The sequence below is a fragment of the Aquila chrysaetos genome, chromosome 4, assembly GCF_900496995.4.
Source record: "Aquila chrysaetos chrysaetos chromosome 4, bAquChr1.4, whole genome shotgun sequence".
In the NCBI taxonomy this organism is placed as follows: Eukaryota; Metazoa; Chordata; class Aves; order Accipitriformes; family Accipitridae; genus Aquila; species Aquila chrysaetos.
In genome coordinates, this window is record NC_044007.1 from 67,414,173 (window position 1) to 67,441,920 (window position 27,748).

At 40.2% G+C, this 27,748-nt stretch overlaps 1 protein-coding gene across 1 annotated transcript in view; it reads left to right on the forward strand.

Moving 5' to 3' along the window:
- The window catches only part of AHRR (aryl-hydrocarbon receptor repressor), an 86,823-nt gene that overhangs the window by 44,917 nt on the left and 14,158 nt on the right, over window positions 1–27,748 (forward strand). The window contains exon 4 of the mRNA XM_030012725.1: window positions 13,180–13,280. Coding sequence (XP_029868585.1) covers window positions 13,180–13,280 — 101 coding nt within the window. The remainder of the gene's footprint in view (window positions 1–13,179; window positions 13,281–27,748) is intronic.

Sequence of the window (27,748 nt, forward strand, 5' to 3'; positions counted from 1 at the left end):
TGGCTAGCGTGGCTAATAATAGCAATGAACTTGCAGGACAGTGTGCAAATGAATCATCTCGGCCTACACTGTGAGTCCTCAACAGGCTTAATGCTGTGCCCTCATTGCTATTGTTACTTATTTAAGCTGGATTATAAAGCTGGTTTGGGCAAGCCCGTTTGTGCTGCCTTTAAATGAAAAGTGTCTGCATACTAATCCTCATAAAATGGCAATGAGCAATACATCCAACTTAATTTTTTAAATTATAGGCTCCGAAGTAATTTAACAGCTTTTGAAAACTTTATTTCAGGTAATTAGTGCAAATAATTCATGACGGGACAACAACGGTTGCTTTCATAGCGCTAACTGCTTGTGAAAATAGGCCAAACCCCCCCTTCATTGGGTAGAGTTGACTTGCTGTAAGAGGAAAAATATTTTTGACTTTTTTCTTTAAATTCCCAACTGCCCCCCATCACCCAAAGGCCATTCCAGCTAGCACCTACAAGGCACATCCATACAACAGATTAGTATGTTGGTCATTTGTGGGACACGGTCAGCTAAAATAAAAAATAGGCTTTTCTGTCTGAGAAACAAGCTCTAACTAGTATCGTTGTATTTTCACGGCATTTCTTCAGAATAAATTTTTGATGGCAACCCTGTTTCCTGATCTACCATTTCTGGATCGTTGGTGTTTCTAACGCTGCAGCAGGGCAGTGTTTAATTCAGGGCAATCGTATCTGTTGTATATTGCATCTAATGTTTGTTTGACTGTTTACCATGGCTTTTAAATATCTTAATTAGCATAATTCACAGTAGCACATGGTTGGCAGACACGGACCTTTGAGATAATAAAAAGGAACAGGCTGGATACATATTTGAAAAAGGTGCCAGTATAGTTTAAAAGAATTGTAGAGCTATTTATCTTAAACTTTTATTTAATTCTACTCAGGCAACATGACTCCATCCACATAAAACTCCAAGCTACACATTTCTTCCCTGCTCAAACTGAAATGAAATATTCGGGGGAAGCCCGTACGATAATATGCATGTGCCTTGTATCTGCGTGGGTTGAAAGGATGGGCTGCCTCTTTAAAAGGTTTCCGTGAACCTGTGTTGTTATAGTAAGCTCTGGTAGGCGAGGGGTTGCGTGACTGCAGCAGACTCATTTGTGACCTCAGAAAAGTGGTTATGAAAGTGATCTCTTGATCAGAGGAATAGAGCTCTGCTGCCTGCCAGACCAGCAAGGCAGAAATGAGCCTCCTCCCTGCAAATCTGCCCCGGCAGGAGAAAAAATGTTCCTCTTTTGGATGCAGCGTTCATAGACTAAGACTTTAATGATTCCTCTGAAAAACTCTCGGCTTAAAACAAAGTAGGATCTAGAGTATACATTTTCTCCAGTTAACTTTCACAATTTTTAAGAATATGTGCAAAAGCATCTTTGCTTTTTGTAATTTGCAATGTTCATTTTCTGCCTCAAACCTATTCATATTTTCCTTAGCATAGTGCTAATAAGTTTTGTTTCAATGGTTATTGGACTGACTCCGGCAGCAAGTCACAGTGTATATCCAATGAAGATCATATTATAACTGAAGCAAAACCAATATAAACTGATGTTCGTGTCACATGATGAGTGTAAAACAGATCTGATGAGTCAGTAGGTCAGAAATTATCAGTTTTCATCCAGAAGACCTTAACAGAATAAGAAGCACCAGAAGTAATTTATGTATCATAATTCTCTCTCTATATACTATTCACCTAGTATTGATCACTTGATGAAAGCTGTAATTAACTGTAATTGCCTTGAAAGTTGAGGCTGCATTCCCATATGTTTCATGAGTGGGAGACAAGATTCCTGTCCTTATCCCATAAAGAGTACTTGTTATTTCTTTGGTAGCATGCTGTGAGTCAAGGTAGCAGACACCTTCACAGGAGTCAGACTTGCCTGTTCAAGTCAATGACACATACGCAGAAGAGTTGAAACTGGAGAAAAGGTTATATTTTATTAGCTAGAACTTTGTTTCTGAAATACAGAATACTGTTCGGTTGTTCCTTGTCTTCACATGGGACAAGTCTGATAAGAACTCTGTGGCTGCCTTTTAGTTTTATCACTATATCTAAGTAGTCTCTGTTTTTAAAAATTGAAAAGCAAATCAAAGCAGGGCCACAATTTACATTCTTAGAACTTTCAAATATTACCCTTCCTGCCTTTTTTAAAGATAGCATTTTTCATTATGCTTAGAAATTTTGAAGGTCCTAATTCTGGTCGTTGACCTAGGGTTTGTGGCATTTTTTAAAAATTCAGTTTCTCTAGTGCTAAGGGGGAGAGAACATGTAAGCCCACTGCTGGCCTGCTTTGGGTCTCTAGGATCTGCTTGGGATCTTTTTCTGAGCATGGAACCTGGCTGTGAAAGAAGGCAAAGCAAAACGAATGTGAGGAAGTGAAAAATGAAGGTTCTTGTAGTAATTGAACACATCATGTGCATGCATTTTCTAATTCTGCAGAAGGTTCCTGTTCTGCAAAGCAATTTATTTTTGGACAAACCATAATGTCTTCTCTGCAGGCCCTCTGACTTACAAGGGATTCCAGTTGGGAGCAAGGTCCATCTGTTTGGATAGCTTTTCAGGACTAGTCTTTAAATGCATCGTTAAAAAATTAATGTGTATGAAAACACATTAAACATATCCAGGGATAGTAACATTATCAATTTAGGTTTCTGGCAGTTCAATTTTTGACTTCTGTTGTTGGCTTGTCCTTTATTCTGAGCTTTCAGGTAAGATTTTCATGTTACTGGTTTTCTTCAGCATTCTAAAAAGTTCTGGAATATAGTTCAGTGTTTTAAAATTATCCTGAAAATTGGTTCTGAATCCTTTTTTTTAAACTTTTAGATACTGTTCCTGATGTTTCATTTGCCTGTGTCTTCTCTCAGCATGTTCTTTTACTTCCTGAAGTAGAAAAGCCAAAGGTCTCAAGGCAGCTCTTCATACAGTCAACCTCATCATGGCAGTCTCCACAGACAGCAGAGACCAAAGCAAAGCAGCTGTGCCTTAGAAAGAGTGCCATGTTCAGTGGTGTGTGTGTTTTTATCGGTGGTTGTGCGTGTTTTTATCGGTGGTTGTGCAGCAGTGTGCTGTGGTATCCATCTGACTCAAAGGTGAAGACTCTTGCGTTCACCCTGCCAAGTGTGTTTGCTTATTTAAAGTACATTGGAAAGCAAATGTGGCTGTGTCTTTGCCTTTAATATCAGATACAGTATGGCTGCTACATAAAGCAGATATTAAGGAATTGCTCTTATGATATTTCTAACTCTGAAACTGATGAAGCCAGATTTGGTTTTCTGGGTAACATATGCACATCCTGTGCACTAAGGTCTCAGCGTGAATATTTTAGATGCAATGTTTATTTCATCTTAAAGGTTTCCTTTATCCTCTCCAGATCGTGTGCTTTGGCTATTTTTAAACGGTCTCTTGGGTGATATACTGGCCTACTGACACATGCTCTTTCAACTCTCTTCTAAGAGATACTAACTTAAATTCCCTCTTGGAGATAGCAGGTATGAATTTAGCCTGTGTCTTTCTATGCAGAGTGGTGCAAATGAAATTATAAAGGGACAAGAATTTTATAAAAGCTGTAGAAATTGAGGAGTCGAAGCTCAGGAGACAGTCTGTTGGAAACACAGGCCTGGAAAAGAGGTTATCAAATCCAAAAAGGCAAGCAAATATCATGCAAATCTCACATAAGTCAGTGATTGTCAGGTTGATTTAACCAGGAAGGGGGAGAGATGTTTTCTTGTACACTTTCATAGTTGCATTTATTTTCACGCTTGGTCTTTGATTTGATTTTATTCTTCAGGGACTGATTGACTAACTGTTCTAAACTGTAGATCTAAATTGAAGAGGATAAAATGGTGCACATCTTCTGCAGCCAATAAAGACTAAAAATGTTCTGATATTCTCAAGATAAATCTGTTATCAGGACCTCACTGCATTTCTTCTGTAAGATGCAATTCTTACAGTCTCCTTCTTTAAAGTGGGGAAGATTCCAGTAGACTGTAGTTGCTTACTTATGAACACACATAGCTTTTCTCTTAGCTGTCTTTTTAGTAAAAAAGGATTTTGGTGTCATTACTTACTTTTCTGAAAAATATTTTAGACCTAAATTTATTTCAATAGGCTGTTTATCATAAAAGAAACTTTTTTTTTGTTTGGATGCAATGATTAGTCACAAGCTGGTCTTTCATCATATGCTTAAATTTAGTCACACTCAGGCTTTCTCATAAGGTTCTGATTTTTCTTATTGTCGCTTCTGTGATATACTTTGTTTCGCGTCACAGATGCTGCTCTTGTTCATCTGTTGTTTATTTTCTGTCTGCAACAAATTTCGTGGACAAGGTCGTGGCATTACAGTGAGAATGTAACAACATAAGAAATACACTACTGTGTCACACCAGTGGTCCTTCTAGTCTGGTATTCTCATCTCCAAAATCGCTTTCTTTTATCTGCTTTAAAGCATTCTTGTACTGGTGTCATTGAGCACTTCACTGTCCTTATATTGTGGGGTTGGGTGACCAGCAGTTCTGCATTCAGTTTATCCATTACCTTTAAGATTTTGTAAGCCTCTGTTATGTCTCCCCTCATCCTTTTCTCCTCAGTAAACAGTCACAGCTATTTTAGCCTCTCCTCAAAGGGCAGATGCCTTTGCTGTGGACCCCAACATCCATTGTTGTATTATTTTAATTGGGAGAATCAAACCAGTGAAAAAAATGGCCTTGGGACAAGGAAACAATATGAGCCATATCAAAAGAGGACTACATTCTTGGACCATAGAGAGACAAAGTGCTGGGAATTCAGAGGATATAAAGAACCTAAATTTTATCTTTCCCTGTACAGATTCTTTAAAATACCTGGACAAGGGAAAAGATGAACAGCTATTCAGCCAACAAGCTATAATGAAGGACACTTGGAAGAACTGGAAAATCTGCAAGTTGTTTTGATAGGCCATCTGCTCCATAGATCCTAGAATCAATGTGTCCTGCCATGCTATTCCTCTGAATATGTATGTATATCATGATCGGTGGGATTTGCTGAGATCCCACTCAAGCAATCAGGATGTGGCAGGTCAGAACATGCTGCAGTACACTTAAGGCTCATGTGGATTAGTTTGGTGAAGTTTGAATCCCCCTACATTGGCTTAACATGCAGTGTTGCAGAGTGTAGTACAGTGGAAAAATGGAAACTAGAGTAAAACAAACATAAAAATACATTGATTGTATATTCTGAGGTCCTTAACTCTGGAACTAAGCAATGTTAAGCAAGCTTTCTAAATACAGAATAGTTCTTTTAAATTTATTTTTTTTCTACACTAAACTTATGCTGTAGATCTCGATTCTGATTAACGGACATGTAATTTACAAGCTCATGACTGAAGGGGCAAGAAATTTGTTGGAAGAATCTTAATTTTTAGGAGGCATCTGGCTGCTGATTTGCAAGTAGACTAAGTGGTTTGCAGATTTCTTACTCGAGGCTGCTGATAACCCAGGCTTGTGATCCATTTTGTAGTTTGACAGAATAACGCATTTGTATTTACCTTTTATGGATTTATTCAAAAGGGTGTGCAGGCAAATACATACTCAGGCAAGCTAATGTATTACACCTTAATTAAACTAAGAATGGAATAATACAGGGATAAAATTAGGGCCCCAGCACTGAACCTATAAATCAATAGGTTTCCATCATCAAATCATCATATTTAAAGTAATAGGTAATCAAATGGAATTATGAAGATGAAACGGAAGACAATTACTTGGAATAAGTTTTATATCTTGGGTGATTTAGGAGGACTGTATGTTTTTGGCAGTCTCATAGACAATATAGTCTACCAGACCAACTGATAACTCAAATATTTACTCACAGTGATGCAAACAGATCCCTAAATTATCTTCTTTGCCCATGCGCAATGTGGGGCTGTGTGTTTGGGACATCATCTGTGGAGTCATAGGAAGAGAGAAAGGTTGCAACAGTAAGCTGCAGAGAGGAAATGTGCTTTCTAGACAAGTTCTTTTGAGTCTGTTGCTTGTATAGTTAGCACACAATTCATCTTCACATGGAGGCACAGCTTTCCTTTGGATCTGTGATCCCTCAGAAGTTATGGGATAAGGGAGATGTTACAGTCCCAGACTACATAAAAACGAGACATACAAGTGTGGTTTCTTGTGAGTCAGTTGTGTGAGAGACAGGTAGAATAAAATATCAAAAAAAATTATAAGAATAGCAAATAACTTAATTCACACATTCTCCCTATACACACACTTTTCATGATAGCCACTTAACCATTTTCAGCATTTCTTAAATTATTCTACACATTTTACAGGCCAAGAATTGTGGAAATGGGAAGTGTCCATCCAGAACTTATGCTAATGCACATTCACCTAAATCCATAAGCAGCTCTTACCTTAAAAAATTAATCCTGTTTGTAACTAAACAATGAAAGTTTTCCTGGAGGGAATGTGAAATGTCCATTACTGGAGTTACTCGACAAAAACCCTGAGCAACCTGCCTAACTGAATTTAGCTCTGTTTTGATCAGGGTGGGGTAGACCAGTTGACCTTCAAAGGTCCCTTCCAACCTACAACTTCCTAAGTTTCTGTGATTCCCTATCCCAACTCAGTAAATAGGCCTGGGTTCCCCACAGGTAAAATACTTTCCTAAAGCTTCACAGAACTCCTTGTACCACAGCACAACTGAACATGAGCAGGTAATTGTTTTCAGCTTCTCAGCTTGCCTCACCTAAATTGTATTGCCTAAAGGCACACAGACCTCTTTCTCACATGCAAGAAAAAAATACCCTGATTTTGCTGCCACCCCAAGAAATCCTGGGTTTGCGTTTCTTCTCTTTCACCCGCACCCTGACTCCGATGCTGCCTTTTTGCTGGGCTCCCCGGTACTGCCTGCCCTGGCATCATGCCAGCTCCATCCCAAAGACTCAGTCTATCCATCATGACCTCCTACCCTGAACTGATTCCCTTCCTGACACAACCTTGCTCAACAGTTAGGTCAAGAGGGAGAAGACAGGACTGATGGATTTTAGGGGGCAGCGTGAGGAAGAGGGGGGATTTATTCTGGGAACTGGAGGACAGTGTATCAATCAGGACTTGCCCAAGGCAAGAGGCTCACTCTTCTCCCTTTCTCACTTGCTGGAAACCCTCTCTGAGACCTCATCCTTAATATCTTGTCTGATCACCACTAAATCTTCTAATGAGCCAGATCTCTCAGGGCTGATGTAGAAAAGCTATAGGAATGAGAGCTTTCTCCCTCTTTTCTGTTTTTCTGTAGAAATAATTTCCATGTGCACTCTTACACAGATAGACAGCAGTGGCAGCCGGATCACTGTTTTAGAAAGTTTATCATCTCATCTGCAATAATTTCTAAAAACACAAAAGTGTCCAGTGGAATATAGCAAAACCAACCGTTTTGATGATCTCTCCAGCAGCTTTTTTTACCATTTGCAGAAGGATTTGACTTCGGGGAGACACTCCTCACCTCTCGCACTGTGGGTTTTCTCCCCTCTCCCTGCTGCACGAGAGTTATTTTCTGATCCTTTCCTTTAAGCCCCTTTGCTTTTTTTAGGCAACTTCCAGATATCTGATACAGTATATAATGAGGAATTAGGTTCCATTACACGAAGGCTTAACCTTCTCGAAAAGCATTCAGCGCTTGCCAGGAGTCATCAATATTTAACAGCTGTTGTTATTATGAAATACTTCATAGGGTAATGCGGCTCGTCTGCTCGCACGCAAGGGTTTGAACGGGCGCCAGGCCCCTGTCAGAGCCGCCGGGAGATTGACAGGCGGCGAGGTTTGCGTGACAGCAGGGCTGGGGTTAGTCAGCAGTCTGCCTCCTCCGCAGCGGGGACTTCTCCTCCCCCTCACCCCCCCTTCAAAAGGGCTCCTCTGGACCTTGGAGGGGGGGCACGGGATGGGGTCTCGGGGGAGCTAGGTGGTCCCACCAGCTCCGGGCAAGGGCGGCGGGGAGAGGAGGGCTGCCGGGCGGTGGCATCTCTTTGATGCCCCTCTCGAGCGCGGGGGAAAATGGATGAGGCTCACTGGGAAAAGGGGAAAAGTGGTTCTGAAAGGCGGAGGGGACGGGATCTGGAAAGCAAACAGTTGGGTTTGTACCTTAAATAAATGTCATACTGTACTCGAGAAACTTCAAAGGGCAGTCAGATTTCAAAGCATCTCTTAAGAAGAAGCAGACTGAGAAAACCGCTAAGTTGGGAAGAAAAACTTTGCATTATTGCTAGCATAATTTCATCTGGTGTTCTGGTAGCCTCCGCAACAGGACTGAGCACCACACATCTTTTATTCAGAGGCTGCATTTTGGTGCCGATTTCTTTCCCGAAGCGTTTGTGCAACCTGTACGTTGTGGCATGTCAGAGTGCAAACATCCCTTTGATACTGTTTGGCAATGTATAATAGCTGTTCTTTATGTTGTATATTGTTTAATTTTAGTGTACATCTAATGACCCCTGTCCTTATTGTCACTCGGTGTTCTCTGTAATGCAGCAAGAGGAAACAGACCATTTCAGTTCATGGCTGTATGTTCGTTAAGCAGAATTGCTCATACCAAGTGTTTCCTAGTTGTTTTGTTTTGTTTTGTTTTCTTAGCATTCAGGGTAACACGCATAGCTGATTCTTCCTGCAGCTAGAAGATCCAGGAAGAAAGACCCTGTTTTCACTTCCTTTCAAGTAACAGTTACCAAAAGTAAGACTTGTATGCATAAAGCAGTCTCTCTGAACCTGCAAGCTAGATTTGGGTATTTTCATCTGCCCATTTTAAGAAACAATTTATCCCCTGGCTCTCACTGGAGAGAAATGCTCTCACAGGTACTCCTTGTAGAAAGGCTTGAAACTGATACGCCTGCATCATACTGAATCTGAAGAAGACAGTACTGTCCCCTTCTTACACCTCAAATGAATCAGATAAGAAACAGCATCCCTTCACTGCTCATTTCTCGCCTGTGCTGTTGCTTGACGCAGGTAGCCTCAGCAGTGCAAGGCCCGTGGGGCGGCTGGGGTACAGTTTGACCACACTTTAGTTTGTTACAGAGCTTAGCTTGGCAGGTAATTTTGCTAATTATTTTCTGAAGAAAGAGGGTTGTGCTTGTGCGGGAAGAGGTACAGAAACACTGTGGAGAATGTAATCCCATCGGTTTAAAAAGTATGGTTTTATGAGAGTCCTGAAATTTCCATCCCTCTGAACTAAAGAGTATTCTGAAATGAATAAATGTTCTGTTATTTCTGGGGGAAAGGGAACGGCTGGTTTCAAAATGCTTCTATAGACTTTAAAGTGTCAGGCAGCTTTTCTCTTCTTTACAATATTCCAGATTTGGTTTTCAAGCCAAGGGGTTTGCAAATGCAGATAGCGATGCTCGTATCAGAGCTGGAGGCTCAAAAGAGATCTCAGTTTTTTACAGTGTTCTGGGGAGAGACAGTGCAGCTGTGAAAGGCTCAGCAGCACTGTCTGAGACAGTCCCATACTCCTTCAGCCAAACTTATCATCCCTTTTGTGGACTTTTTTCTCCATTAATTAACTGTCATTTCTAACTCTACATTATTTTTTGGTTTCCACTCCTTTCAACGCTTTCAGATCAGACATTGGAACAATGTTCTCAGAGCTTTGACCTTTCTTTCAGGAAATCGCATTGGCCATTTTTCTTCATTTTTTCTCCCTCCTCTTCCTCCTCCTAGACTCCTTCCTCCCCTGCCCTGTATATTTCCACAGTGTTGTCCTTCTGTAGGACCCAGCGTTTCCAAACTTGTGGGCTTTTAATGTCACCTGGGATTGCACCATGCTCGCTAGATCGCTTGACCTTGCAAAACTGTCAGCCCTGGTACACGTATATCTTGTATTTATCACCCTATGGTATCAATATGCTCATTCATCTTCTTTGGCAGAACAGCTCCATCTTCTGTTTTATTTCGTGTTCTGGAAGTGCAGGCTAGATAAGTTGTGCTCAGAAAAAGGTCTCTGCTGTTCCTGCTTCCCATCTCTTCAGTTTGCCAGTTTTGAACCTAATAGGTGAGCGCTCTACGCTGAATTGCTGACAATCTAGTCTAAAGAGTTGCCTCTCCCATAGAAAGCAGTCCAAGGCTCCATAAAGCTAAAACTTTCCATTTTTTTTACAGCCAGCAGCATTCATCAGACTGTCTGCAATATCAGTTTTTTTCTTGCCCCATTCTTGATATATGGGAACTCCAGCAGCCAGTTTTCCCCTCAGGTCACTGAGTCATCTTTTGCTGTTTGTTATTTTTTGTCTTTCCACAGTTTGCTCCTCCCTGCCTACTAGAGACAGTACTCCGGCTTTCTCCCATCTTTCATTTGTTTTTGTCATCGGAGGCTTCACCGTTGCTCCAGAGGACCACCATTTTATGTAATGTCTAAGCTTGATCACAGCTGTCTTGGCATCAGGGCCTTTGCTATCAAGCCATCTGTCATAACTAATACTCTTACTTACCTTCAGTTCTCCCTCTTCATTCTTGGTGGTGACAGGAATATTGTTAGGCTGCTCTGTTTTCTTTTCCCTGTTTTTCTGCCTAGTTGGATAACATCTTGCAATTTTCCCTCCTCAACCTGTCAGGTCTTGCTTTTCCTCCTCCTCATTCATTTTGGGGATCTACGTGGTTTTCTGCCTCTCTTGCTCTACTTTCTGCAGGTGACAGGCTATCACTAGCAGTAGTATCTCTTCTGAGCTGTCACTGCGGCACCAGCCAAGCCCTGGGTGGATTAATCGAGTATTTCCAGCACAGGGAGGCAGAACAAGAGTGAACAGTGGGCGACGGCTCTGCTGCTTCAGGTGCGGGGAACAAATGTCCCTGTCTCTGAGGAGCTCTTGCTTCTTGGCGCAAACGGTGTCATTCATTTTTGATGGTGCAATGGGTCTCCTTGCAGTCCAGGCCAGGGAGTAGGTTATGTTATGAAATGGATGTGTGTGGCCTAACATATGGGTAACTCTAGCCGGCAAAATAACATTAAAATACTTTCCATTTGGAGATGGAATTTATAGTAGCCAGGCGAGCTGCGGAACAAACATCTCTTGTGCTTCTGCTGCTGTGTTTGTGTGAGCCTGAAGGCTAACAAACAGGCAGGGAGCTCTGGCCTGCTCAGTCGGGTAAAATAATAGTTTCCACTAACGATGAAGTTCGAACTGATGGAATTTTCATAACGCCAAAAGAGCGCATCAAAAAAATAAACCTTCGTTTCCTCTCACCCCTCCCTGTCTGTCCTTTAACCTGCACAAAGACTGCAAACCACCGTGTCAGTAATTACAAAAACAACTTTTCTGAGGGGGGAAACTCTGGAAGAGGCCATTGGAATAGGGGCTGGGGTTTTAAAAATTGTTGTCACGAGTGTCCACATGTCTGTTCTTATGGACAGGCGTAGCAGAAGGCTTGGCTGATCAGGGGGAAAAAAAAAGCAACCTTTTCCAATTAGTTCAAAAGGTATACCAAAATGAAAATGCAGATTGAAGAATCTGTATATGCCGTTCATAGCAGCCTAGCTTACAAGTCTGAAATCACAAAATAGTTTTGGCTGGAAAACATGGGTAGGGATCTGTTTCAGGCAGCTTGGGATTTTCCTGATGTGTTTTCCCATGCCCAGGGGAGGGATTTATTACATCTAATTATACATTTGAGATGATTGCTTTGGGGTAACGACCAACATTATCACTGGCAGCAAATATTTACAATGTAAGCTAAAAAACATCACGAATATTCAGTCAGTGTGGTTCTGTGTTGCCATCATCTGTTGTAAAATGCTGATGTATCTTGCAACAGTCCCTCACTAGGCTGTTAAATTGATAAGGGGCTCTTGCGCAGCCCTTTGGAAAGGAAGTGACTCCATTTAGATCATATCCTCGGTCATTTGCAACAACTATTATTCAAGACATTTAAAAATGCAGACCTTTTTCTTAATTTGGTATCTTACTAAAAATTTAAATCCCATTGTCATGACTTTTAGCAACAAGATCAGGAGCATCAGAGGCTTGCTGGCTGTCTCTTCTTCTTATTCTGATTTGGTATAAACCATTCCTGTCCGTCTCAACCCTTCTGTTTTTGGATTATTAACAATCTCTGGCTGTGGCTGGTCCAGCTCTCCTTTAGCTGGAAGGGACAACATGTATCAAATGTCCCAGCTAATCTCACTGGTATGCTCTCCTCTCTCATTCTCTCTGTGGCAAGGAGAGCAAACAGAAAACTGAATCTGTTTGCTACCGGGATATTTGTATGACACCATCTCTGGAATGGGACAGTAGGAGTGAAGCTGACTCCTTAATTTTTACTGACCAAATGATAAAGACAGGTTCCTGTCATACTCCCTAGATGATGCAGAAGCCCAATGTATCAAGTGACGTCAGCCTTCTCAGAAATTCTTTCACTATGCCCAGAAACTGGATTGTATTTCAGGGATTTTTCTGTGGGATATATGGATATGAAGACTTTAATCTGAGTATTTAAAGATATTTCAGATCAAGCAATGAAAACCCATGTGCGGGAAGAGCACTTACCAGTTTTGACTCCCATGAAGTTTTTCATTATTGTTAGGAAAAATACATACAATTTTAATCTATAGTGAGAGATTTTAATGAATTTCATGTAGTAAATGACCTGCTAAAAAAAAACTTTAAACCTCTATTTAAAAATGAAACAGTTTAAGAACGTTCCCTTGAATTTTACAGTCAGGCTCAGACTCGTAGAAAGGAATAGGGTAAAGTGAGACAGAAAATAATCTGATGCCAAGAAGGTCAGAACTGAAAATAAGAAACTTATTTCAGTCCCTTGTCTTCTGAGCCATATAGGCATTTCTTTATATTGTCATAATACATATTTTTATAAACAAAACAACTTGCTAACTTTCTTTTGTTTCTTTCCTGTGGCTTTTGGTTGTTGCTTTATGTAGAGTATACTAATGGAAAAAATATGTTCAATAAAATATGTGATAGATATTTCATATAAAAAACATCTGGACTGCCAAATATGTATCTATCTTCCTCACAGCAAAAGAAAGTTGTCAGTAACAGACATCCAGACCACAAAGACAGTAACTCCCAATTAAATCAATGCATGTTAAGCGCCTAAATAAGAATTTTAGTCTAGCGGCCCTAATCATTATGATTTCTAAATTGATAATAACTCTTTCCAACAGCCATTCAAGAAAAGCACTTTAAGAAGCAAGTTGGCCAAATGATAAAAGAAGACAATATATCTAACAAGACTGCTGTACAAGAGGGTGGACTTCTGCTAGAAGTGAGTGAAAAAAATGCTGTCTTTTCTGGCTCTGATTTACTCAGTTTGATGATATATTCATGTTAATGCTTTGTGGCAACTTCGAACAAACAGTCGGTCTGGGTGTAAGTCGTTCAAGAATCACCCTTGTGAGCGTTTCTTGCAAGAGCAAAGCTGGCAGTCGTGATAGTCCGGGTCAGTCTCTCTTTGGGCAGTTGTACCTTGCACCCCTTCCATCCTCGAAATTAGCAGTGAACTCCAGTGGGCCAGTTCACAGTTCTTTTTCACTGGAGTGATAGCAGAGATTTATTTTACTTGGCCCATATTCTGAGGGTGCCAACCTGAGCTTGCCTGGTTTCTGATTCAGTTGAGATTATTTTGGGATATTTCTTCCTCAACTCTGTGCTCTGTGGGAAGCCGTGTGTGCAGGAGTTATTTGTTCTATGCATTTTTATCCCCTTTTGGATGACTTTATATTGGCAGAGCAGCATAAGGGGGCCATACTGTTACTGAGAATTGGATCCATTAATCTGCAGGAAGAATTAATACTGCTGTAAACTACTGAACCAGCTAGAGCACAGCAGTCCATCCCAGATACATCTGCGTTTCAAACACATGATGTAATAATACCTTTTATACACTGAGGTCCTTGGAAATTCCTATGTGATTAAGACTACATATGTATAGTTGTTTTGGATAGGATAATATTAATGGTATAAAAATTGTGTTTTAATGACAGCTCTGAGATACACGTAAATGGAAATTAAATAGTAGTCTCGTGCAAATAAATGCTGTATACTGTTAAAGAAAACAGCCATTTTATCATGGGATCCAGTATCATAACTTGTTCAAGTCTATAGAATGGAAACTGGCACCCTGCTTTCCTTCCGCTTAATACGTCAGAAGATTTTAATTTTGTATTTCAAAGCAAGTAACACAGAGGCATCTGATTAGTTAGGGCTAGTGCCAAAGTGAGATGTTTGGCTATCAGGTATTATTTGCAATCATTTCCATTCTCAATGAATAGGGAGTACAGGGCATACAATAAGTGATAAATATGGTGAGTATATAATTTTTAATGAGGCTCTCCTATTTTTAGTCTATGTTTTGCTGGGTGTATATTACATGCCCACGAGCTATAATCATTAAGGATCTTCAAACAGTAGCTCTACTGCTACTAGCACATGGAGACAACACTGATAACGTAATTTCAGGTAGGTTACAAGAGACTAATATTACTGAATATGCTAATGGTCTGCTTACTACAGGGTATATAGGAGTCACATTCCTTTTGATTATATGGGAGATATTTTATCCTGGATCATACTTAATGTGGTTCATTAACTGGATGATTAAGTCCATGTTAATATGAATGTATTCACCAGGCTTCATTTATGGGCATGTCTGACCTAGAATAAGAGAGTGAATTTTCCTTAGGCCTTGCCAGGAATGTTCCCTGGGGACTAAGTTTGGCTCAGATGCTCATTCAGTGGCCATGGCATGTGAAGAAAAGTGGGTTTTTTTGTTGTTCAACCAAATTCACCATGTGGTTATTAGGGACTGTGGGGTTTTAACTAAATAGTCACATTTGTGATTCCTTCCAAGAAGAAAACAGTCTTGCTGGTGATTGCTGTGCTTTGTATATTGACTTGTGAATCTGGCCACTTTATTGGCTCTCAAAAGATATTTTTCAGCTGTCAAAAGCCACTTCCCTTCTTGTGACACCACCTTGCACTGTGCAACCTCTCCTAGATGCTTTATATAATACAAACCAGAATAATCTGAATCACCAGAATATGTGTGAATAATACTATCACTGAGTGCAATGTTAATGGAAAACCAGGGATAACTGCATTTCTTTTTTCCTAGTGGGTATGATCACTGTGCTCTATGTATAGACAGAAATATGGAAAAACAAGAACCCTAATTACTGGTAAATAATGTATCTGTGACTTTCAAGTCTTGGAACAATGCAGTGCTTCCCCTTTCAGCTTGAAACAAAACAATGGAATTAGGCTGTCTTCAAAGTATGTTTAAAATGATTTTTATTTCTAAAGGCCTCTGCCACAACATGTGTTTTTTATTTAAGATTTTATAGAGATTTTTTACAGCTATAATCAAATAGCTTTCATCAGCAATAACAGAATAAACAATGATACCAGTTTATCAAAGACTTTTTAGTGGAGCACAGCAGGTATCTAAGTAAATAATTTTTTCCAGTGTTTTAAGATCACTTCTTCTGGATAAGAGTCTTTTCTTGCCATCTTTGTTTCCCTTTTGAGGGAAGACAGACAAAGCTTTAAGAACTGAAGACCAATTTTATTAATGGTCTTTTTGAGTATACCCCATTCTTATAATCTTTGCTCTCCTTGGAGACTTCAGACTCCAACAGTTTGACTGCAGTAATGACTTTTAACTTTGCACTTTCAAAATATTTTCCAAGACAGGTGGTATTGCAACCCTTGTGCCACATGCTTTCTGGCACAAAAAGGCCACATTCAGTTTCTGAAGCCTGTTACTGCATACTTAAGGAATGCTGGGCCAAACCCGTAACCAGAAAAGTGGGAAAAGAAATTGTATTGGCAGTCAATAAATCCAGATAGAATTTATGGGGTGATGGGGTGGAGAAACACAATAAAATGGTGACTTGTAAAAATAAGAATGAATCACTGGTGGGTATCTAGGCAATAGCCTTGATTACAATAATCATCTCATGGCTGTTAGCCACCTCCTACTCTTCCCCCCAGCTATGCTGCACTCACAGCCTCAAGTCCAGACTTCAGAGTCGACACTGTTGTGCAGGTAATTCCTCATCCCAAATGCATGTGTACTTTTCACGTGTTATACTACCCTATTGGAAGAATTAAATGTCCGTTGTCAAGAGGGAGGCCCAATCTGGACTTGTTTTCTCAATGACATGCAGTCAGACAGTGGCCCCATCATCACCACTGACACTGCTTCTTGTGTAATCATCATCATCCATATACTAAGCAGCACCCTGCTCAAATTGTCACTTGGACTTTGTTGACCACCTCACAGTTGCTCCTGCAGTTTCTCTGCTTGTTATGGAAGAATCACGGAGGTTCAAATTTCTGCCTTAATCCTTGCTGCTGAAGGAGATGTCTTGATGGGCTTTCTTTCCTTCTTTGTTATGTCTGTTGGTCTTCTATTCCGCTGTTGTAGGCTGCAGCATAGGATTTATGGTATCTCTGTCTCCAGATGTACTGGACATAATTCTTTTGAGGTGTGAAAATAGTGTTTTATATCCAAAATGTCACAAAATTTAAAAAGAAATCTGGGTGATCCAGGCAACTCCCAAACAGATGTTAATGGAATAAGACTGCCTGGTTCTGTCATGCCCCATCTTGCTGACGAATACTGATAAAGGCCAGACCTGGCCTGTTTTGTCATTTCTGTGCTCACCAGCAGCTCACACTCTTTCAGGGAAGGTCCATGTTGTTTTCAGGGTGTTCCAAGCCACTCTTTTGTCCAGTTCACAGACAGATTTCCACACAAGTCCTCTACTCTTAAGGTTTCAGGGCACAAGAATCACATTCCTGTGGTTTTGTCTCATGTTTTTCTTTATGGCTGCACCAATGATGCCAGTCATCATACTATCCTGGTATTTCTTATTCAGTGACACTCTACATTCTGTTTAATAGCTTTATCAATGATCTGGATGAGGGGATCGAGTGCACCCTCAGTAAGTCTGCAGACAACACCAAGTTGGGCAGGAGTGTTGATCTGCTCGAGGGTAGGAACGCTCTACAGAGGGATCTGGACAGGCTTACCACTTGCCTATTTAAATTTTTAGACAAAGACTGTCAGATGCCTGGCATCTTAAAAAATATCTTAAAATCACAGACATATGATCTTTTATTAAAAAAAAAAAAACACAACAAACTTCTTCGAAATCATGTCTATCTTCAGAAGTAGAGAAAAACAGTGAAAGCTAGTTTTGGGTTGTGCAGCCCTTATAATTCTCCACTGGTAACAACGATCTCAGCTTCATTACATTAACTACCTAATCATCTAAAGCTGGATTTTTCAAACTGAGCTTCCATGTTTTGTAGGCATGCTTTTGCTCTACCACTTAGCAGATGAATTTTGCTGATTTGAGTTGTAAGTAACATGACTAGTGAGGCAATTCAGGTATCTAGCTACTGAACCAGCAGCATTAGTGGTTGGAATTGACTGTTGGTGCAAATCGATAGCATAATCAGGTATAGGCACTCTATCACACAGAACAGGCACTTTATCACACAGACAAGACCTTGATACATTATTTCTTTATTCCATATCACAGGTTTGAGCACTATTGTGAATAGGAAATTTAGGTTCTTGCTTGGTAGTTCCCACTGAAGTCAGTGAGGCTTTTTTTCATTAGCTTTAATACCAAATAGAGCCCAATTCTTCTTAAAAAACCAATGAAAGTCAGACTTTTTATCTAAGTAAAGCATTCAGGATTTGATACAACACAAGCTTGAAGCATATTATTTAACATTATGTCATTACCTTAAAAGTGGCTGCAAATAATAAGCTTTCTGGGAGTTACTTTGAATAGAGAGGTGTATGTGCACATTTTGGCACTGAAAGGTATTTCCAGGTGGCCTCTACTAACAGCTTGAACTAGAGTTCAAGTTTCATCCAAGGGAGTTGGAAAATGATACATTAGAAAACATCCTATTGGTGCTGTTCTTCACTCTGCATAAGGAAATAACATAGGAAACCCTTTTCCCACTTGGTTTCCTGTAATTTTTTTAAACTTGTTAGTGTAATTCCACTTCCTCCTTCCAAACTGATTTATGTAATCAGTACTTGATAAAACCGTGCTCTTGAAAAAGGTACTCCAGTTTGAATTTCAGTCTGAGAGCAAGAGATTTTACTCTTCCTGTTATTTTTTAATTTAAACTTGAGAAGGAAAATTGGGAGTCAGACAAATGTGCATGGTTGTTATACAGGGCTATGACCAAGGCACGGACTTCAGAAATCAAAAACTGGTAGAGAGAGACTTTTTGATTTATTCTGGTCTTGAATTCCTTTTAGGCTTCCAAGAGTGCTGACTCTCTTAGCACAGTCCTTCTAAAGTAAATCCTGTTAGATGATGATACAGTGCTTCACCTTTTAATCTACTGGTTTAAAATGGGGCCGTCAAAATAGGAAGTTCTCATAAAAAGCCCATAGCCTCAGTGCATTTTCTTTTCCAGTTAATACAACTTTTAAGTTACCCAAACAACCCTTTTGCTTTCCTTTGTTTTCAAACATGAACCTTCTCCCAGTAATTCAGATGACATGATTTAAGCTGACATTAGTCACTTGGGATGACTTACAGAGAATTTATCCATGAAAAAAAAAGCCATAAATGGGGTCAGGAGTAACTTGCCATTTTATCACATGCGTACATTCACTTTCTTCTTGCCAGGCGCAGGCAAAACACAAAGGAACATTTCAGAGGCCCTGGTCCCTTTTTTTTTCTTTGTAAATAGGCATATTTCTAAAATCCAGACTTGAAATTTGGCATGGCCACAACTTTGTGCAAAAAATATCCTTTCTGTTGCCCTTTAAACAAATAACTAATGTTCTCGCTTATTCCTTTCTTCTTTTTTTTTTTCTTCTGAAACAAATCTGGACAGAAAAGCCTGTGACCTCTAAATACCATTTGCTCTCTCCTCCAGTCCTTAGTGCTACTGTTACGACAGTTACGATCATGATGCTGCCACAGCGCTGAGGTTTCTGAAATAGAGGCAGTGGCACCCTCCAGCTTGACAGGGGGGCACAGCAAACCAAAAAGATATGATCCCCCCTCTTCAGATTTGCAGCCTAAATACGAGACAAGTGATGAAAGATGCATTTCGATGGGCAACACAGTGCGTGGAAATAATGAACAAAATGGTAACCACAATTACCAGTACTCATAGTGTATGAGCAGCTTGACCTTTGCTGGGAATTTTGCAAGAGTTTTAAGGAGGGATTTGAAGGAGAAAAATCAGGTACCCCTGCAGAGGCTTATGTGGAGCCTTTTAGCAAAATGGGAAACACCACTAAGTGCTTGTTTTCAAATCTTGCATATGGGTAAGGGTAACATGTTGGACTGATGAGAGTTAGTACTTAGCTTCTCCGGCATGAAATGACAGATCATAATTGAGGGGGGGAGCAAGCTGTGAGCAGATCAGAAAATGAGGACAAGCAGCAGCTTATGTTTAACGTGATAGAGCAGGGGGAGCCGGCAGCCAGCCCAGGTGTGCCGCGAGGAGAGACAGTTAGCACCCTCCCCGGTTTGCACCGGCATCAGAAAAGCTGGCTTCCCTTTGTCAGGGCAGAGGCAAACCTGCTGTCATACGAGGAGGCCTAGCTGAGGAATTTTAGGCGTACAGCAGTGTTAAGGTAAAGAATCAATAAGCTTTGGGCACAGACCAGACGTGGATCTGAATTTCAGGCTGCTGTTGCTGTCTCCAGACTGTTCATCACAGCCAACTCCACCCGAGCTCACTTTTCACAGCCGCTTCCTCTGTTTCTGCTCAGGCTATTTCGGTGCCTCTGGAGACGGTCCAGCGGCCACGTGACTTCCTCCCCAACAAAACATATTCTCCCGTTTCAGCTCAGATAGTTTTTTTTTTTTCTCTCACCGACTTCAGGGCTAATCCTTGGCAACCGTTCTTGCCAATCAATAGGTTCAATATCTGTATGTGAGCACTGCATCGTATAGACGCGCCGGGATTTAGTCTGCTACTAGAGCTGGACTTTTTGCATTCAAGTAACAAAGGCAATCATAACACGCTGTTCCTTCCATACAAATTTCTGTATGAGCAGTTGCTTTTGAGGAAGTGTCCTGTTTTTGAAGATGGCAAAGTCATGTATTGTAAAAAAAAACCCAAAGAAATAGAAATACACTTTAAAAAATGCCTATTATCATAGATAATTGCAATCTTACATTGTTTAACTGGTCTTCAACTGGTTGAAGTGAAATTATAAGTTAGTAGCCTAATCTGTATTTACAGTGGCACTTGCTTCTAGTATATTCCCCATTCTCAACTCAGGAAAGCTAATGAGCTGCAGCCTTGCTATCTTGCCAGTAAGGTAAAGTGATGAGCAAGAAAGCAGGCCCAGGCAAGATTGTGTGTTGTCTTAAGAATTTTTGCAAATTTGCAGTGATTTAGTTTTGTGGTTATGAAGGTTTCAAAAGAAAAACTTCCATACATTTCAATTTTACTTTTTGCTTACCTCAGTTAATGAAACTTGAATATGCTATTTGACGGGTTTGAACTGAAAAGAAAACTGCTATTAAAAAGCATGATGCTGACCATTAAATGTACTGTTTCCTCTTAGGAAGGATACAGTATCGATTTGGAGACAGGAGGACAGATAGGCAACCTTCAAACAGTTCTGTTCCTGTTCCAAGAACTTCAAGAGAAATCACCATCATTCTGATTTTAATTGTCCCTGACATTTTATGAGTAGAAAAAAGAAAAATGAGCTAGTTTTTGTATCCCATTGTAATTGCAGTTCTTCCAGGAATTCCTAGCAGCAAAAGCTGATGGTGGCCAACAGCAGGCATTCTCCCCAATGTGTTCCATACCTTCCCCCCTCCTCCCAGTACTGCAATGCCCCCAGAATTCTCCAGTAACTGAGATTGGGCTTTTTTTAGCAATAAGAAATGTCTGCTCAAACTAAAGCAGGGGCTTGCAGAAGGGCCTTGAGGTCTATAACTTAGCTTTAGATTTGCAGTCGTTGCTGCTGGTTAGAGGAGTTGTCTCTAACTTTCCATCCTTACCTCTTTCCACATGATCCACTGTCATCCACTTGATATCTAGATTAGAGAAAATATTGCTTACCTCTCGGGGTCAGTGTAATACATTAATAGCAGAATTCACACCTGCTGCCAGTGTGGGAAGGTGAGTTTTATGCAGGATACTTAAAGGATACAAAACATGCTTAAGATCATAACTAGCTCAGTAAGACAGTTCCCAGAGTCAGATTCAGGAATGCCACACTCCCTAAAAACTCCACTGACGTGAAATGGTGTTTAAAAAAGCTGGTTTAGCATGTATTATTGAACAGAATGTGAAATACAGATTGTTTTGCTCTTCTCCCCACCCCCTGAAATAGTTCTGTGTTAGAAAACGTGATATATAGTGCTAAATACACAGAAATATAGTGCTCTGAAATTAGGACCTCACATTCTGTTTACAGTATATAGGCTGCAACATTGTCTCTTTTAGGCTTTGATTCCTTACAGAAAGAGATGTCTGCCATTCATGCTCATTAACAGTTTGCAAGTACAAATAAAAGTCAGCTGTGGATGGAATATTATGACGGCTTCTTCTCTTCAGGACTTGATGCACTTACATGTAAATAACACTGAAAAAAAAAATTCCAGACATTTGGTACTTACATATGTCTAATTGTCCAACATGTTGGATAAATATTACTTGAGACTCTTTTCAGTAAGTTGTTTCTGTGGAAGATAATGGGTAATCTTACTACATTTGTTATTGCAAAGGCTACCTAACTAAATTTGTTATTACAAGTGCAGAGTGGTGAGCAATTAATGCTTCATTTTGAGTCTTCTCAAATGGAATTAATCAGGCTTGCATTTTCTATATTGAAATTGTTGAAGAGAAGACTGAAAAGCTCAGAGCAGCTGCAGAACTCAGAAAGAATGAAGGGCTGAACTTGCACTGAAGATATGATATTGCCCCAGCTTTGCTTCCATCTGTGAATACAACATCTGCTTTTGAGGAAGTGAAATAAGAAACTGCATAAATCAATATAAAGATTGTTTCTATTTCCAAGTGTAGTCCAGGGCACAGTATTTGTGAAAGAGCATTGACAGTAGGGTTCCATTACTGGTAGAGCACAGTTTTAAATTCAACATCATGATTGATAAGGAGGCTAAAAGAAAGCATATAAAAGATTATGTCACATTTTAGTATCATTTCATGATAATTGCTAAGGTAAATGACACATTACTCATCCAAGTTCCCACTAGCATATCCAGTAATCATGACACATGTATCTATTTATTAATAAATAAAACGTGCTTTTTCCCAACAATTTTAGAATTAATGATTTGAATATTATTCTATTTTAAGTTACTATAGTCTCCAGTACTTGTATAATGTCCATTAATCTCAGATAGTATTCATATATTCACCTCCCGTATGAAATCCTAATTGGTAATGCAAAGAAAAGAATTGTGATATTTTACAATTAGTCATTAAAAAACCCACCAAACCTTGCCATCAATAGAAAGCATTGTTGGTGTTAATAATTTATTCTAAACAAACGTGACATATAACAAATTTGTACTGAGGTGTGTGGTGTCACCCGTGAATTCACTTCTGCAGCAACAAAACCTTCCCTAACCTGTCTTTAAGCTATTAGTCGTTAGTACTGCTCCGCTCTGGAAGCGCAGTCTGTATTCTCCTTTCCAGTGTTTAGTACTTGTGAAAACAACGGGATTCAGTTGGGATGTATCTCCTTCTAGTGTGCACATACAGCAACTTTCTGCACATACAAATCCAAACGATGCTTCAGCTCTTGTTTCTCAGTACCGTCTTGGGCAGAGTGGTTGGTTTTGAGGCGCTGGGCTCATCAGAGGCCAGCGGTTCGTGCATATAGTAAAGAAGAGAGGCCCTACCCAAGGATTTGACACAGACTAAGCAGGCTTTGTTACAAAAGCTTAGCTTGGAAGGAAAGTGTAAGAGAAGAAAAACTACATTTACAATTTTGCATCATGCAATCAGAACAACTTTAAAGGCAAAGTTGTTCTTGGTTGTGTCCAATGCTTATTACATATCAAGCATATAAAAAACAACATCACCATGGTTTAAAATGCGTTTACGTGTGTGCACACATTACAATCTCACCCTCCAGGGAACTACTATGTTTTCTTGAAAGTTTATAGCTCACAATTACCAGAGCCCAATGACTTACATTTTCCTAACTGATTTCCAGGAGGCCAGTTTTGTCTGCTGCCTCTTGACGAGCCACAATGTTCCAGCTCCCTTGCTAGACTGAAGACACATATATAAACAAGTATCTCCAAAGTTGCCCTATTTCCTCAGGAAGTGATGGGATACTGAAAAATGGAATAACAAGCAATTTCACCAGCTGAATGGTTCACAACCATCCGTGCCTTTCAGATGCCACAGCTGTTTCCTCCGACAGTAAATGGGAGGGCCAGGGCTCAAATTCTTCTGGCAATGTGAGTGATCTTTGAAAATTTTGCTGGGCCCTGCTCTGGGTAGTGCAGCACTAGATGCTGAATTTCCATACTGTCTTTAAGGAGCCTGAAGTGACATCCAGGCTCAAGGACATAGGCAGGAACGTGAACTTCATTTTATCTGGGAAGACAAGAAGAGTGGAAGGGGCATAATGATCACATATATGTATTTTTTTGTATTTGAAAAGAAACATTTCTGCTGTCTATGAAAACCAATCAATCAGATGGAGCACTTTCCCTCCAAAAGGCTTCCCATATAAACCCACGGCTGTAGGCTTCAGCCTGTAGGATTTACTTCCTCCCCTGGCTCAAATGATGGAAACTCATCTTCTGTTTTGTTTCTTTTGCCTGAAAACTAAGCAGTACACGCAAGCCTTTGATCAAAACTGAATGCTAAAAACAATTCTGCCACTCCCCCTTTGCACGAAATAGTGCTTACTCACAGAAATATTCCTTTTGAAGTTGCTTTGTAGATACCAGAGAAATACAGAAGAGTCCGGAGGGCTAAGAGATACTGTACTTGTTGAGCAAAGGCCATATTCTGATGTCACCAGATACGGTATTTCTGAATAGTCTTTTATGCGGGGTTTTATTTCAGGGTTCTGTAAGAGTTTCATTTTTTCTTCAGTTTATAAAGAGAACCTCAGGGATTCCAGAGGGATTTTTGAGAAGGGCAATTATGAGTCCTAAAAACACCAGTGGAAAGAAATACTGATTCACTAAACAATACAGTTAAAGACAGAAGACACATTAACTGTCTGCATTTTCCTCCTAATATTCATAAGACAAGAACGAGTATATAATTTCCAGAGTTTTTAAATAGCTACTTATTTAGATCACCAGAAAATGGCCCCATCCCACATAGGATGCAAAAACCCAGCAATCCACTATTAAATGAAGCTGTTCCAGATAAACTGTGAGCCAACTGACCCTGGAAATTTAGTATCCAAGTTGCGTGACTCGAAAATCTGTTCAAAGCAAGGGATGGCTGCAGGCCTTGACTGTTGTACTTTAGTAACCATAGTAACATGGTCTCTGGAGACCTAATGCTAGTGAATTTTCCTTTATTTCAAGGAAGAGTAATAAGAGAAATGTGGATTGGAACTTGTTCTCGCTCTTCCCCCCCCCCCCTCCTTATTTTTACTATGCCATGACCTTGACCAAAATATCTTTGAAGTATTTGCTGGCTGATTTTCTGCTATGGGACCAGAAAAAAATATCAGGATATATAAAGGATCTTGCCAAAGGAAGTCCTATCTTCCTCAAAATATTTGCCTTCATTCCCAAAGAGAACCTCTTGACTAATAATGTTTCGAAAACTTCTTAATGGAAGGAACTGATAACTTTCATCTCACAGCTACTGTGGGCACCAGAATAATGTCATACTTTCTTTGAACTGACAGATTAATTGTTTTTTTTGTTTCAGTAGCAGGTGCAGCTTTTCGTGAGTACATAATTGGATGTACATGTTTTTTCAAAAGAACAGAGGCCCCTGTCTGGTGCCAAGCTCTCTTTTTTTTTTTTTTTTCCCATTGGGAAAAAAACCCCCATGAATTCATTTTTTAAGTACAATGTAGAAAACTCATGTAAGTGTTTTTAAAAAGCCAAATACAAACAAACAAATGTTCACAATACATACTTAAGTCTGTCTCACATGTTTCAGCTATTATCCTGGATTAGAAATTCCATCTGTCATTGAATCCATATGGTTTACCAAATGGCAGTTTACAACCATGTATTTTTTGCAGATTTGAAGTTAGTTGGTTTTTGTTGCAAAAGTTTTAATGTCCACGCAAATATCTTTGTGTGCGTGTGTGTGTGTTTCTATGTGTGGGTGTGTCCCTCTGTGCATGTGTAAGTATATGCAAAATTGCTAAAAATTGTGGTAGGATGCAAGTGGGCTTTATTGATTAAAACACACCAGTTGTACACAACATCGAGACTGAGCTGTGGCGTTTGGTTATTTCCTCCTCTAAATCCAAGAGCCCTATTTTAGGCTTTCCATTATTTCTACTGAAAGGAATAAAGTGAAAAGAGGAGAGCTCATCTTCTCTGTGCTGTCCCCTCTGTGTTTTGGGCAGACACGTGCTCCCATTAAGGAGCGCGAACTACACAGGTATGAGACTGGTCCGTGTCCTCTTTCCCTTTTCTTCCCCCCAGGTTGTCGATTACCCAGGCAGATGGCTGCTGTAATTCTGACACAGCACACCAGTGCAGCCTCCTGTTCACTGGGAATGAGAGAAAGCTATCATTGAGAATTTTATTTCAGTAACTGAGAATTTTTAAAATCATAAGTGGAGCCATATACTCTGTTGTCCTGTTTAACGTGAGACCCGGTAACTTAGAACAAAAAAGCTGGGAATAGTTTTCATTCATTCTCAAGGACTGAAGATGTCTCTCTCTTCCACTCAGTCTAACAAATCACTAGGATTCTGGCCAGAATAATGGAAAATCTCTATGCAGTGTTACTGTAAAGGGCTTGAGTATGGAGTTGTATATGATACCCAAGAGATTTATCTCAGAGGTCAGAAAAGGTCTTTTCCTTCTAATTTGCAATCACTATTACCCAATCCCGGGGCATCAGACCCAGGTGCTAGGAAACACCCTCCTCCTTCTCCCCAGCTGTGGTAAGTAGGTAAGAAAAGTATAAATCTCAGCCCAACTCTGACTCTCTTTGGAGTCCTTTGTATTACAGATGTCAGGTTTCACACTGAACTGCACTTTAGGGTAATAGTGAGAAAACTGAAAAATTTGCAGTCATGGGTAAGACTTAGTGGATATGAAGTTTTACTCCATGTCCAGCTCATCTCTTTTTAGTGTGGCTGAAGCAGCAGGTTTCCCAGCTAAAATGAGGTTTAGACACATGGAATTTGTGTTGATCCTCAATAGCCTCATGTGGCTCCATAAAAGTTGTTGTTGCACCAAAGTGGGTTTTGCTTTTCCTGCCTGCAGGGCAGAGCATCTGATGTCTGTGTTTGGGGTCATGAAAACCAGGCAATGCTTAGTTAAGAGATCTTAACTCAGGAGAGGACATAAGCATTTCGAGAACAAAACAAAAACAAAGCAGGGGAAGTTTGTAATTATCTTCATTTACATACCTCCCTCAAATCCATACTCGTTTCTGGCTTAACCTAAACACATGGCTCCTTGAACTTTTCCTCCACTTCTTTCCTCTTGCTCCCTCCCACCCTTCCTTAATACCTCCTCCAATCTCATAGATGAGGTTGCTAGTCCACTGATCTGAACCCTTAGAAATACACATGGTCCCATTTCCCTTTCCCGTTTTTACAAACTGCTGCACCTGGTCCAGCCCAACTCTGGCTCTGTGAAATTAAAACTTGTGTAAAGAAAAAACTGCCGACCTTCCACTGTGGGGGAGCAAGTTTAACATTTTAAAGCTAGAGACTGATCTCTTAGGGCATGTGTCTAGGCCTAAAGAGTATGTACCAATATGTGGGATGAAGAATATTCATTTTTGAATAGGGGTATTTATTTCTTGATTCATAAAAGCAATCCTTGGCAAAGGCAGGTGCTCCCTGGTTATTTCCTATTGGGTCTGAAAAACTCCAGTGTGCCTGCAGGACAATGGAAGGCACATTTTAAGAATGTTCAGCACGACACTGTGTGAGATTCTTTGATCATATTCAGATCTTGTGGTCATTTTTTAAGCTTTCCCAGATGGGGCTTGATGCATCAAGGCCAGGTTGGATGGGGCTTTGAGCAACCTGGTCTAGTGGAAGGTGTCCCTGCCCATGGCAGGGGGGTTGGAACTAGATGATCTTTAAGGTCCCTTCCAACCCAAACCATTCTATGATTCTATGATTAATTCGCATAGGTTAAGAACATTTCTTTAATTAAAAACATTAATATTCTTGATTACTACCTGCCCTGGCTGCATGGGCAGGACTGGAGGTCTTTTGGAATGTGTACGGTAACAGCCACAGACATGAAGGAGCTCCCTTAAATGTCCTATGGTTATCTTTGTGGAAATTTTTAGTCTGTCCAAATTAAAAGGCCTGCCAGATGTTCAAAATGTAATAAAATTCCTAACATCACATCACTGATGGTTTCATTGCTGTGAAGATGAGTCCAAAGAGACAAGATGCCAAAAATGCTTTCTTGTCTCCACTTGACACTGGAAATGGATATGACAGATACCATCTATGGAGGCTCCTCTCAGCGCAGTGAAAGGCACAGATGTGAAGATGTAGAAATCTTGACACATTGTCTTCTGGTTGGTGAGGTGCTGGGACTAATTTGGGCA